The sequence below is a fragment of the Hirundo rustica genome, chromosome Z, assembly GCF_015227805.2.
Source record: "Hirundo rustica isolate bHirRus1 chromosome Z, bHirRus1.pri.v3, whole genome shotgun sequence".
NCBI lineage: Eukaryota > Metazoa > Chordata > Aves > Passeriformes > Hirundinidae > Hirundo > Hirundo rustica.
The window spans coordinates 72,442,098-72,456,340 of NC_053488.1; the positions used below are offsets into that span (position 1 = coordinate 72,442,098).

General features: G+C 42.4%; 1 protein-coding gene across 1 annotated transcript in view; it reads left to right on the forward strand.

Moving 5' to 3' along the window:
• The window catches only part of LOC120765343 (neuronal acetylcholine receptor subunit alpha-7-like), a 60,237-nt gene that overhangs the window by 22,837 nt on the left and 23,157 nt on the right, over positions 1 to 14,243 (forward strand). Inside the window, exons 3-6 of the mRNA XM_040090080.2 lie at positions 7,388 to 7,432; positions 9,116 to 9,225; positions 11,577 to 11,656; positions 12,844 to 13,011. Of these exons, the coding sequence (XP_039946014.1) occupies positions 7,388 to 7,432; positions 9,116 to 9,225; positions 11,577 to 11,656; positions 12,844 to 13,011 (403 nt within the window). The remainder of the gene's footprint in view (positions 1 to 7,387; positions 7,433 to 9,115; positions 9,226 to 11,576; positions 11,657 to 12,843; positions 13,012 to 14,243) is intronic.

The following is a 14,243-nucleotide window of genomic DNA, read 5'->3' on the forward strand; positions in this document are numbered from 1 at the left end:
GAAAAAGCAAAGGAAACCTTGCGGACAGATTGAGTGTGAGTCTCAGATAAGTAGTCAGGGTTGGCTTTCTCAGCCATCCTTCTGCTGTTTTTCTTGTGATTTCAAATGCTGAAAAAGACAATTAATAATTAATATCCTAGAACAAAGATTTGTGTCTAGTCCTGTTTGTTTGAAGCACCTGCCAACTGTGCACAAAATACATGGAGGGCTGTTTCAGGAGGAGGTATCCACCCTGGAGAATACAGAAAGCACCTATGCTATGTGTGGATGTTTTGTGATTTTAATGGAAGACTGACAGCTTTTGTATGATGACATAACACCCTTTCCCCCTGGAACTATGCACGTGTGTCAGTTTATCCAACCAGTCAGAGGGCAGCACTGTGCTTGAAGACCATGTGAGGGTCTCTGACCCAGCTTCTGGGATTTCCATAAGAAATATCTTTGAAATAGGGAGACAAAGCTGGCAGCTTCACTCTTTCCAGGATCCTAGAGAACTGTGGGGGCAGGGAGTACTGCAATTTGCAGGTCTTTGTGGGGGAACTTGAAGTCAAAGTCTCAAGACCAGTGAATCTACATTGTGTCACAGTTCACAGGAGTCCTGGTCTTCAGGACTTGTGCAAAGCTACAAACTAGAAAAAAAAAATTAGTTTCCGAAGTTAAGTACCCACAGCCCCAGGCAGTAGTTGGAAGTCGTGTTGCATGTACAGGGCAAGAACAAGACTGTATTTTTTCACCACAATGGAAATTGGAAAATATTGGGGGGGTAAGGCAAATAAGACACAAATCAAGTAGGCTTGGGACACTCAGTCACCAGTTGTGCCAATGAGTGGGAGGGCTGCTTACTCTGAAGCCAGGGCAGTCAGGACTGGTGTTAGGAAAATTAATCCACAAACACCAGAGGTTTATGTCCAAAAAGGAGACAGAGGAGTCCTTTTACTTTATTTGAATAAAGAGAGAGGCCATGGGGCATTTCCCCTGGGGTCTCTCAGATTTTCAGAGGATGTAGGCTCCTTTTTATCTTAATTTCTCATCTGCATTTCCCTCTCTTTCCCCATTGGCTGAGGTACTTGAGGTACAGACTTCCCAAAATGCCTGAGACCTTAGATTACCCTTTTAATGTATAACCCCCTTAATTTTTAATTCTTACAGGATTTATGGGTTTTCCCCATTGTTACTTTCATCTTTTGATATCCAATTTCATTTACAAACAAACCTACAGTTTCAATCAGTAGAATCCTTCCCATTGTTTCTCTTGTCTCTCAGTGCTTGTTTTATCTACCAGCAGACACAGGACTTGTATGTAAAGACACATCTTTTCATTCCTCTCACTGGCAATAGAAACTGGCATATCTTCCCTTATTTCTTACTCCCACTCTCACATTTGGGGAATGCAGGGGTTCAGTACTTGCTGCAGCATCTTTTGCATACAGGGCTTTGCATTTAACATCCATATCTGAATGGTCTCTAGCATACTGGCATCCAAGGCTTTCACAAGGAGTACCTCTTGAGGATTTTGATAACCATGTATTACATAGCCTAATGAATATAGCTGGCATCCCTGTGTTTTCAGGCTTCTCTGGCACGGTCCCTCTTTCAATGCTGTGCTTCTCCCAGTACAAGGTTTTCTTCAGGTCTGCCCTCTCACTGCAAGTGATTGCTCCTGGCTCAGGGGTTTGCATGCGGAAGAGTGTGATCTGACAGGGGCCAAACACTCCAATATGCAAAGTTCCTGTCTCAAAAGCAAGTGAATAGACTCTACTGAAAAGTGGCAGATACAGAATGCAACTTCCCCAAACTGCTCTTCTGGGGAGAGAAGGATGTGGGTGGTTAAAGACAGTGGGACCACACAGCCTACACAGGGTACTACTCTGCCTTTGTAATAGCTGCTACACAGTGGAAAGACCAAAGGCAGATTGCACTTCTCGCCCACAGTAAAAGAACACAAACCTCTACAAGACAGGAGGGCTGCAAGAAAGGCATGACCTCAAGGAGAAGCCAGTGGCATCAGATGGAAGTGGGATTCAAACCTAGATAAAAAACACAAGACATCACCTCTGAACATTCATAGGAGGAAATCCTGAGCAAAAAAGGTGTTCAACTATGGACACTTGCCTAGATGTATCTTCATCCTGATGGGCAAGAAAATAACTCTTTTGTTATTCTTTTGTATTTTTGTATTTCTCCTCAGTCTTCCACCTTAACTCTGGGCCCTCCTATCTGATTTTCTCCTTCTTCCCAAGGGTGCTTTGTTCAAGGGATTGAGATTAAATACTTGAACTTAAGTTATCCCTACGTAGTTGATGTTACCATGGCAAGGTCTATGCCATCTCTTAAATGAGACCCCTGAAATACAGAGGCTGTCCAGCGCTATGTACTTGAATGTTGCCAGGGCAACCTGGGCACTCCTTGAAATTACTGGTTCTGTGAGCCTTCAACCTTTCAATGCATTTGCACTGAGTTTTAGATAATCAGCTGAAGATTGTGAGCAAATTGGTGGTTCAGCAATAGAAAGGAGTGCCTGTGCAGTCACAGACTGAACATACAAGCACTTGAAAGCTTGATCAATTCCTATGGATATTTTGATTAAGATCCCACTCAAAGATCAGTGTCTCTGCTAACAAAATTTTCCAAGTCTCGAGGTCAATATCTTCATGTAATTTGATTGTTTCCCTCCTCATCTTCAGATCTTCAGGTACAAAAACAGTGAGAAAAAAATTTAAAATAACCTGAAGTAGTACCAAAGTAGTTGTATGTGACCACTGAGAGTTACTTGTTCAACTAGGGATTTTTCTGGTCATTGTCTTGAAATAATTCTCAGTGACTGATCCAATTCCTACTTCTGTGATTCTGTGAGAGGGCAAGAATTAATGACTCCTGCTGGTCACCTGTAACAAATGCCTTGCTACAGAGATTACATGTAATCATATGATGTGACTATTGAACCAGGAAGGGCTTTGGGTTTTGTTTTTGTTTTTGTTTTTTTTTTTTTTTTCCAGGTGATATGACCCAGGTAATTATGTGGCTAAGGGCAGTTACATTTTATTTAGATGTTGACTTGGCAAGGGAAAATCTATTGACAGGCAGTGGTGCACAAGGCAGGCAGACGTATGTACATTTTAAGCTTTGAATTTAGGGCAGGGAAAAGAAAACCAAACTAAAACATTCACATGTCACAGCATGTGTGCCAGAACAAACCAAACTGTCACTTTCCATGGGTCAAAGGTGGCTGTAGGAATAAGCAGATATCCAGGGCAGAGGATTAACTGAAGTCAGGCTAGAGATAGGAAGGGGAGAAAATGACCCAGATAAATACAGGAAGGATTTAGAGAATGAGTGTTGCACTCACTAGTGACCGCAGCTTTTCCAGCATTTTTAACTACCAGGAGCAAAATTATTTGGCTGAGCTGAACATTTGCAAACCAGAACTGCCAGAGTGATGGAAAAGCACCTCTGGGAACTGATCATTTCCAGTCTCACACAGAGTCTTTGCAGGGCTGCTTTCAGTGATTTGCTGCACATAAAGATGGGAGCTGAGAGCCAGCCCAGTGCAGAGGGAAGGTCATCCCCAAGGCTGACAGTGCCAAGACAGGAATCTTGAACAGAAAATAGTGTGATAGCACAGTGTGATAGATTATTCAAGTTTTCTCCTGGGAAGAAAGGAATCCTCTCAACCTTTAAACCCCTCTGCATAAACCAGTGATAAAGAATGAGAGAACTGTCTCGAGCACTTTCCATGCTCAGTAATTAGCTTTTACTTAAGCAAAGCTAAGTGACCAGTGACTTCCTGAGACAGAGTAAAGCACACATATTCTCCAGGTTGTTTGTGAGCATCCATGTAACAGAAAAATATAGTCCCTTTTGTGCCAAGGTATTTTAGAGGTGCATACCACACACAGGTTATGGTGAAGATGGCAGGAGATATAATTCTTCTGCAGCTCTGGAAAGGCAAGGCAGCCAGCCCACTGCAAAGGCAAAGCATTTCATTACAGATCGCAAAGCTATGTGGCTCAGTAGACCGCCACCAAGATGGAAAGCTCCATAAAGACCTCAGCTCTGAAATGCCTCTCACTCTTAACAGGAACTGGATTCAGACTCAAGGTTTCAATGGGCCTCATCTCCTTGGCAGCTGCTGCAGGCACTTTTTCCTTGGTTCTGCAGGGTCCTTCTCTGGGAAGGACTTTGCAGGAGAGCTAGACCTGGACAAATCCCTGCCCAGTGTAAAGTCAGCTTTTCTGTTTCTGCAAACTAGTCACTTCTTCACTTCTGGAAAACTCAGATCCTTGTTTGAAAAATATTTTGTTCTGTCATGCAATAAGAAGGACCCATCAGACTGTGTCTGTTGACCAACACTGCATATGGAAGCATTTTCTTTTTGCCAAAATGTCAAATGCTATTTGAGAGCACAGCAGCCTGAAGGCAAGGATGGGAATAATCTCTGAACGGCCAAAAAAAATCCTGAAGTGACTTTTTTTTCCACCCAAGAAAGACATAAGCAAAGCCCTAGTTAGACCTTGTGGTTTTGCTGCTATCTAAACACAACATAAAGAAGACCATTGTTACTTTCTATATAAGCATTTAAGAACTCAAAAAAAAAGTTTTCCTTTGACTACAAAACATATCTAAGCACAGTAGCCCTGTGAAAAGGAGGCAAAGCAGACCCAAGACAATATTTTTAATGCTACATGAAATATCTGGATGAGGAATTGTTTGGAGTCAAAGCTGATTATCCTTTAGTATCTGATACACGGATAAAGAGGTAAGGACAACAAACTATTTTATGAAATACAGAAGTCAGCCCAAGATACCTTCTTTTGCAGGCTGTCAAAGTATAAATTTACTGTGCCAAAAAAAAGAGAGTTTCCTTAAAAATCAGAGCCACATATGAAAGGTTTCTGATGGAAGGCATGTGCATATGCTGAAAATCCCCACCCTCACAGATGTACATTGGATTTTAATGCATTACCATGTGGTTTACATAGGTAGATGACAAAATGTGGAATGTGCCCTCTTCCCCTTCCCTGTAGGTTTCAGTGTAGGTAGATGAGAAAAATCCTTAGTTTTGTACAGCAAAGGCATTGGCTGACTGTTGCTGACCATGTTTTTAATCATGGTGTTCAAACTCCTTTAACAGTACACAGAAAGTCTTTCTTAGTAGGACACGTGCAGCTTCATATATAAAGCATTATTTAGCTAATGACACAACATATTGTTAGTATTTGATGTGCAATTCACATGACATCATGCTTGCCAGCCCAGCAGGACACCTCAGCAGTCATTGGTGGCCAGGAATACATCAGTCACATGGGCTGCTTTCTGGCCCCTGAGGATCCCTGGGACACATCCTCTGTGTTTCTGGGTTGCTTTAATTTCTCAGGTCAGTGGACACACATACTTCTGATGACTCTATCAATTACCACCTCTGGGGTTGTTCTTTACTTTAGGATTTTATTTTTCAAGATGGTGTTTGAATCTTTCAGCATCTAAAATACTTGTCTCAACTAGTTCTTCTCTTATTTTTCTGCAGATATTCTTAGAATTGCTTCAACAACAGCAACCAAGGGAGCAAAAGGGGGTGCAGAAGGACCAGGCTTCTGGCAGTGGAATGTAGTTTGCATAGAGAGAGGTGTGCATTTTCTGGAGCAGAGAGGAGAAAGGGAAATGTATTATAAGTGTAACGATATAAAATTATATCTGATTTTGTGTGACATCTCACAGCAGCAAAAGCAGTGCAGTCAGGTCTCAAAGAGACTCAAGAGAAGGTAGTGTGATAGACACTTTTGTGTGGATCACTATGGCAAAGACCTTTTTCATGTCTGAAATTTACCTTTCCTGGGGACGGGAGCCTGGCTGCAGAGTGACCAGGCTCCTGCCCCGAGGAACTCTGGTCAGAGTGCCAAAACCATCAGGAATCCTCCAGGTCAGTGGTGTCTCCCTTTCTAGGTTCTGATATTTCTGGAGCTCCAACAAACCAAATGTGAAAAGAGGAGATCATGCTATCAAGGTTCATGATAAGAGTTTAGCAGTACCACTGGTCCAGTGTCTGGTGTGCTGGGGAATCAGTAATTAGGAGACTACTCTGGGCAGTTCTCCTTCATGCCTTAGCCTAGGAATCTGTAGTTTCTGCTTGGAACACAGAAGTAACTCCAGAGAACTCACAGATGAGCACACACACCTAGGGTTGCATATTGGTGTGAGATGTTGCAGTTTGGTTTCTAGGGTAGTTTCTTTGCGTATGTTCTGTGAGAGTAGCTCAGGAAGGGTGGAGGGGAGGAAAGGCAGAATGAATGTAGCTGGAAGTGAGCACACTGGTATTTTTCCACAGTGAATAAGGCAGTCAAGGCTTTTTTACTTTGTTAGAGAGAAAGTACTACAATAAGGACCTGACCAGAGAGGGCATGCGTGTCCAGGGAGTTCTCTGTAGGGATTAAATGTCCGCCAAGCAGATTGTAATTGCAATGCCTCCCACCCCAAGCACTGCAGACAACCACGTAAGCTTCCTAGGGCATGGACACGCACAGGACAGCTGGGCATACAGTGAGCCAATCCCCCTGAGCAGCACAGCCTCAGCTCCTGGGAAGTTCAGGGTGTGGCTATTGATGGTGTTTGGGTGCCTGTGTATCACACCGCAGTCACTCTACAGCCCTGCTTCTCCATCCCCGTGGTGTAGAGTCCTGCAGATACAGGGTAACTGCAGAAAACTGGGCACCTTGTGACTCCCCAAAGAATTTGGACACCAGCTGGATGTTAAGAGCATCATTGTTTCTGCTATAAGAGATTCTTCTCCATGACCTTTGCATGCAGGAATGAACCTGCAGACTCCTGCTCTGTGCAAGTGTTGTGTGAGCTCCTTCTCATGCAGCATTTGTGTCCTTTTTGCCAAGTGACAGCTTCTGCCCAAGGCCAACCCTTTCTTTCCTTTAGCCAGAGCTAATTTACATAGCACTGACACTTGAAAAGAACAGCACTTCTGGCATTATTTCACCATTGCTGCATAGTGGCAGCAAATGCAACAAAAAATCTCTCCAATTATGACATGCAGTGTGGTTCTGGAAAATATCTTGTTTTGAGCAAGTAGCTAGAAGGTAAAGCTTGGTAAAGAGTTTGGCCCCAGAAAAATAAGAGAAGTCATCTATTACTTTCCTTTCTATTGTTGATCAGTTATGATAAACACAGGGAGTCTATAGGTTTAAAGGATAAGAAAAGGAGTCAGTATTGCCTGGGCCAAATAGTGGTGTTCGAGTGAGCTCACAATCTACTCCATGGTGTTTGGTTTATGTACCTCAAGAGTCTGGATTCTCTGAAAGACACAGAAATGCTTCCATCTCTAATCAAACTGTTTCATCCCTTTTTCTCCTGTCTTTTCTTTCCTTCCCCATTTTATTCAAAGGATGAGAAGAATCAGGTGTTGATCACCAATGCTTGGCTGCAGATGGTGAGTAACCTTTGTCAGTAAAGTCAAGTGTGTCAGTATGTCTAATTGAAAACTATTGAATGTGATTTCTTAGCTGAAAAGCAAGACTGCTATCTTATAGCTTGTGTATAATGCAATACAAGCAGGCATTTTGAGTCCTTTAAAATTTCCTTAGTGCTCCTTTTAGAAGTGAAAATTAAATTCAGGAGATTACACTGCACTGTCTTTGGACAAACCTGTTGACCTTTGAAGCATGAAACCAGCTGCATTGTTTTGCCAGGGATGTAGGGATCTAGTAACAAAGAGCCCAGAGTTAGGGTTCCATCATAGCTAAGAGAATCTTTACGGCTCTCTCCATAGCCAGTGATGGGGACTTATGAGCCAGACACCTAGTAAGACCTAGGCAACCTACACTTGCTACTTCTGGGAAAATCCCACCTCTGCCTGAAATTGGGAGCAAGGGCAACTGTCCCTGAACACAGAAGTGGTCACTGGACCACATGCAGACTACCCATAGTGGGTGATGGGTGGTCCGGGGACCACAGAAGGCCCAATGCATTGCTGCTGGCAGCAACCAGCCACCTCTCTGGGGTATTACCTTCTCTCATGCTTTACAAACCTCTTCCAGAAACATTCCTCCTCCATCTTCTGCAACCTGCTACATCTGAGGATTCACTTGCATGGCTCAGGCAGAATAAGCAAAACTGACCTTCACTAAGGGAAGGAGCCTCCTTTGGCAGAGGGAGTTTCCCATCAGGTCTGTGTGGCTGCCTGTGGTGAGGGATACAGTATTTTCTTATGCTGAGTAAACAGATGTCCTTAAGGGCTTGTTCTCAGGAAAGAAGCAGTTCTTGAAGGAAAAAAAAAAACAAAAAAACCAACAGTGGTAGACTTAAATGATTAAAATAATTCTGCTTTGATTTTCACAGCCAAACATTATCTCATATTAATATGTTCAACTGAGCAAGCTGTTTTTCCTCAGGTGCCTGCTGGGATTTGCAGCAGAAATGAACATTTTTATATTGCAAAAACTAACCTAGAGAAACCTTTATGACTATAGGATTGTTAGGTCAGAGCCTGTGGTTGTCCTGTCCCTTGCAGAGGTATTCTACATATATAGCACTGGTAACAGTTTCCCTTGCAAGCCTCCCATTGAGCTTCATTGTAAGTCAGAGTGTTCTTCCCAAAAGCTGTGCCTGCACCTTTCTTGAATTAACTGTCTTAAGGTGGAGGAGAGGGGATCAGAAACAACCCCTTGGTATATAAAGTTCACTTGCCTTCCTCTCATAGCAAGGTATTAGTAAAAGAGTCAACCAGCCTTTGTAACATTAAATGATTTCCATCCTACGGGGACTCTCAGACCACAGTCCACCTACCACTAACCACTTCACTTCAGAACCAGCAGACCTCATGGAGGTGCCTACTGCCAGTGGTTCTGCCAACCCACCGGGAAAGGTTTGGGCGGCCTGACTTGGGCTGCCTGACTTCAGGCCACAAAACGAAGAGCTAGACACTGTCTCCAGTAGTCACTGTTATTTCCTCCATATATTCCAGCCTTTCTTAATAATTAAAGCCGATAATTAAACTATTATCATACCACTGTTATTGCTATTGGCAAAATGTATTCTGTTCCTATAATATATTCCAGAGAACTTAGAAGACTTTTACAAGCTCATATAACCTGATGTATGTATTTTCCAACAGACCTGGGTTGATGTTTACCTGTCTTGGGATCAATATGAATACCCAGGAGTGCAGAACTTGCGATTTCCTGCTGATCAGATTTGGGTACCAGACATTCTTCTGTATAACAGGTAAGCAAGATGTGAAATGGCTGGTAGGAGCCTAGAACTAAGTGATGAAAATCAGCTGTGCTTCACTGATACTATGGGACTTTTGCTCTCTGTGGATTTAGCTCATACCCTTAAAGAGTAACAAAAACAAACAAGCATCAGCTAATAGATTTTTCTAACAGCCAGTCTAACTCTTCCTTGCTGCAGTTTTGCAGATGTCTTTTTTAACTTTTTCTCGGTGAACACAGAGGGAAAACCATAGATAGTCTCTTCAAAATTAATGCCTCTGCAGGAGAACTATTGTCCTGTATCTGCCATAGTGTTTCTGATTGAAATAAACAAATGGATTTTCATCTCATTTTCATTATCACATATTTTATAAACCACTCCATTATTCTTCTACTCTGAACATTCTTTAATCTATTATTCCTTCTCCAAAGATGAATCTAGCTCTCTAGACACCATTTTCGGACTGTTGAATGAAGTGGAAACTCTCTAGACAGCTGTTTCCCTAATGCTTTCCAGGAGGAAGGGATTTGGGGTAGTCTCTAAAAAGATCTTAATTCTGGACTTATTTTTTGATCCGTTGTAAACCCCAGATGTTGTCATTCAGCTCTGCTGTCTTACTAGATTTTCCCTGTTATGTCTTTTTCTGACATCAGTTTTCAGGGTAATATTTTCTAATTACCAAGATTAAATTTCATTTTGTTATTTTCCAGAATTTGCCATGATCCACATTCCATTCTAAATCCTCACTGCAAGATGTCCAAATGAGGCCTGGAGAGACCTAGATTGTTTAAGTGTTCTTCTTTACTTCGTCTTTACTTCTTACTGTCTATTCCTTTTTAGTCTCTAAAAAGGAGGCATAGAGCTTGGTCTCTACTTCTTACTGTAGTTCATAAGAACCTGCTGAAATTCAGATAGATCACTAGCCTCCTCTTAGTAAGAAAAATAGAGTGATCTGATGTAGTTGGCCTTCACAAATCTGTGCCAGGTGTCTTGCTCCATTTTCTTTGAAGTCAGGCTGATGTGTCTATAATTTCACCTTTAAAAGAAGTCAGAATTCTCTTTGATCCCTCCTAATTCACTACGCCCTTCCCTCTTCTCCACAAGCTCTCACAGATAATTGTTAATACTTCAGAGGGTATTTTGGCCAGTCCTTTCAGTTCTTAAGAGTAAATTCCATGAGCTCTGCTGAGAAGGATCTGTCTTATCTACATTTCCTTAATCTGTTCATTCCCTGTTCTGCCATGGACTCCTGCCACTGTGTGAGAATGAGTTGCAAGGAGAGAGAGGCACGCAGGGTGCAGAATACTGCAGTTCTCTGCACCCTGTTGTTTTTTATCCCTTACATAGCAAGTCAATCAGATCCTTTGTCTTTTCCTTGTCCCCTTGTATTTATAAAACCCCTTTTAGTTGTCTTTTATGGCTTTGATAATTACCGCTTGTTCTGGACTTAGGCTTTTCAGTGTCATTCCCTTTGTTTTGCGTTGGGGACAACATGAGGACATGCATAAAATGCAGATCAGAAGAGTAATGAGGTTCTGATTTTTTAAAATCTGGTTGAAAGACAGAGTATGTAGGATGGTGTACTCATGCAGCATAGACTTGCTCATAGCCACTACAGGCAAAGCTCCACAAGCCAAGGGAGCCTTATGTGGTTAAAATCTTCCCAAGACACCCTCTGAAACATGCCCCCAGTTCTTTGAAGAATCATGTCCTTGTCTGGCTCATTACTCCTTTAATTTTCACAGAATTTTTGGAATAGCAAAGAAATTCTCTTTTCTTGGTCCCTTTTGCTCTTGGAGTTTCACTGAATCTCCTCCTACAAGCCCCTAAAATAACTTCTCTCCAGTGGTTTCTCCCAATGCTAGAAGCAAATCCTTGTCTTCTCTGCATCTCAGGAGACTGCAGGATTGTTATGTCAGGCCACCATTGCTGTTACAACTGATATCTGGGTAAGGTAAGAGATAACTTCATTTATGTGGTGAGCTGCCTCATTTTGACAGGTGCCCTAGAAAAGCCTCATTGTCCTGACTGTCCAGGTTTTGGATACAGCTAATTTGACACTTTTGCTTCTTTTCCTTCTGCCTTTGTTCTGAGACACAGAACGCTCTGCCCCTCACTTCTTTGAGGACATTGTATCATGCAAGCAGCCTGCCCAGGTGCAGGCTGACAGTAACTATGAGGAACTGAGATATTAGTCAAGGATAGACATTTCACCCAGGAACTTAATGTAGGAACTTAATTCAGACAAATGTAGGAACTTAATTCAGACAAAAGGTTTTTTATATGTTCACAGTTATATCTTTACTCACACATCAGCTTGCTTTTCCTTTGTTTTGTTCTGTTTCATTTATACTGTGTTACAGTGCAGATGAAAGATTTGATGCAACATTTCACACAAATGTGCTGGTGAACTACTCTGGATCCTGCCAATATATTCCTCCAGGTAGGGCACAGGGAGTATTTGTTTTCTTTTAATTAAATACTGTCAAGCAGGTTTCCTTCAGGGATGAAACCAAGGTGTTTAGAAGCCATCTGTGGAAATTTTGCAACTCGTCTAGTATCAGGACAGATCCACTAAGAAAATTTAAGTCCATTATCAGTGGTACGTACCCTTTATGAATCAGTAAAATGTTCTACTGACATTTTAGTTAGCTCAGAACATCCACAGGCCCACCTAAGGTGCCATCCAAAATAAGGTGGTGTGCACCATGTCATCATGTTTCATGTGCAGTCCAGCTAGATCTCTGTTGTGTGGAGAGGTGTGTGAGCAGAGGAGACCCCAAGAGCAGCACTCGGTCAGCACTGAAGCCTTTCCTGCCAGGCTGAGGCTAAAAATCCAGGTGAAAAGACCAGCGGGGATTGGTCTCAGCCAGATGGGCCCAAGTCCCAGCCTCTTTTCACCTGTGTTGCTCATTCCCTGCCTGCACGGTCCAGCAGCCAGGACTCACCAGCAAACGCACTGGCTATCCCATAGTTGCTTACTGTGGTGGACAAAAATGTCCTAAGCTTTGTGTCATAGCATAGCATTGTCCCCAGGCAGGTCCACAGGGCCCAGTGGGGATCAGCAATGACTTCCCTGATGACTGCTCCACTGTTGTTTCCTCCCCACTAGGCCCCTTAAATCATTCCAGAACATGAATTAGACACTTCCAGTTAAATTCAAGGCTTGGTTACTGCACAGATGATAAAGGCCAGCACTGCGCAAGGTTAAGCAGAACAGTATATTTTCAAAGGACTGTGGGATTGAGGCAGGGCCTGACTTCTTTCAAAGAGCTGGTCACAGTACAGTAAGTCCCTGGGGTGTACTCTTTGCTCCTGTCAGACTAAGAAACACTGCCTGTAATCTGCTAGGGCCTGCTGGCGCTGGGAGACAGGCTGGGCTTCTCCTGGGTGGCCACAGTGTCCTAGGCAACCTACCTCAAGGATGCAGTGGGAGAGATCTTTGCTGGTGGAGGAAGGGAGGTTATTCCACTCATGCCAGCATCTTCCACCTGAAGTACTTGTTTGGTTACCCCTTGACTGTATCACACAGAATTTTTGGAGAGGAAACTGGCTCACAATCAGAGACAGATAAGGGTAAGATGGAATGCACTCTGCACATGCTTGATCATGATTGATTTCTATCTACAGGCATTTTGAAGAGCACATGTTACATTGATGTCCGCTGGTTCCCCTTTGATGTGCAGAAGTGTGATTTGAAGTTTGGCTCCTGGACTCACAGTGGCTGGTTGATTGACTTGCAGATGCTTGAGGCTGATATTTCCAACTACATCTCAAATGGAGAATGGGATTTAGTGGGTAAATTGTCCAACCTACAAATTTTCAATGGTCTAATTTTCAAAGGCAAACCTCAAATACATAGAAATAATCAATCAATTGGACACGGAATACAGATAATAAAAATACAGAACTAAGAAGAAGTAAAAAAAGAGGGGGAAAAATCACATATCAGAGACAGCCTTTCAGCAACATTTATTGAACTGTGTCTGAAAACATTGTGTTCTGAAATAATTGCCTGCCACTGAGTACATAAATGAAAGCTACTAATCCTGACACATCTGAGCACTTTGTCAAGTATTAAACCTGGATGTGTCTCACGTATGTGCATGGAACACTACTGTCACATTTATTCTAATACGTCAGCAAAATTGATTGGTGTAAAAAGTATTTCAGCAAAACTTTTACATAAATGGATCATTCTCACCCAGAAAAGCATCAAAGTGTCTACCAGTTCATAGAACCCACAGATTAGTATGTCTCTCTTCTATGCTTTGGAAAATACCAGTATTTTCAAAAGGCCTTATGTCCAGAACTATCTATACAGAGTGGGCTTCTAGTGAGTTATTTTGAACTCATTTATGTAGCTGTAAGTCACAAGCAATGTTACGGAAATTGATGGAACTTAGACAACTGCAAGAAGTTACAAAAAAGACATTTTATCTTCCAGTCTGGATATACAGATGAGGAAATATGCATGCAGTATTTTTTTACCATTCAGAGCATCTGAGAGGTTATATTCAGTTTTATGAGAAGCCAGAAGGCTCCATTGTGAAGTATTCCTAAAGCCCAGCTATTTCAGAGTAATCCTCCCTGTCCAGTGCACCTTTATAGTGGATATTTTTGTCCAAAAACTTTGCATATCTGATTAAGAGTTTGTGGTTTATCTGCCTTCAGCCCCGACCGGGGGAGAAAAAACCAGGGACTTATTTAGCTCATACAGCAAAAGCATTAAGTAGCACCTTAGGCAAAGCTGTGGCTATATCCTTTAACAAAACTTTGCTAAGCCTCTGTCAAAATGCACACATTGTCACATCACCTGTCATGTCCACAGAAACAAAAGAGAAGTGAGGAATTTGGGGTTGAAAGAGAAAAGGTGCTGAGTTCTTCCAGCTTTCCTGATATTTCCAGTGCTCTAGCAGTCCCCATGACACAGTGTGTCAGGCAATCTGCTGCAGCGGGATCACCCTGGGCAACCCTGCAGTACATCCGTATTGGACAGCTATGTCTCTTCAGATCTGACATACTTTGAT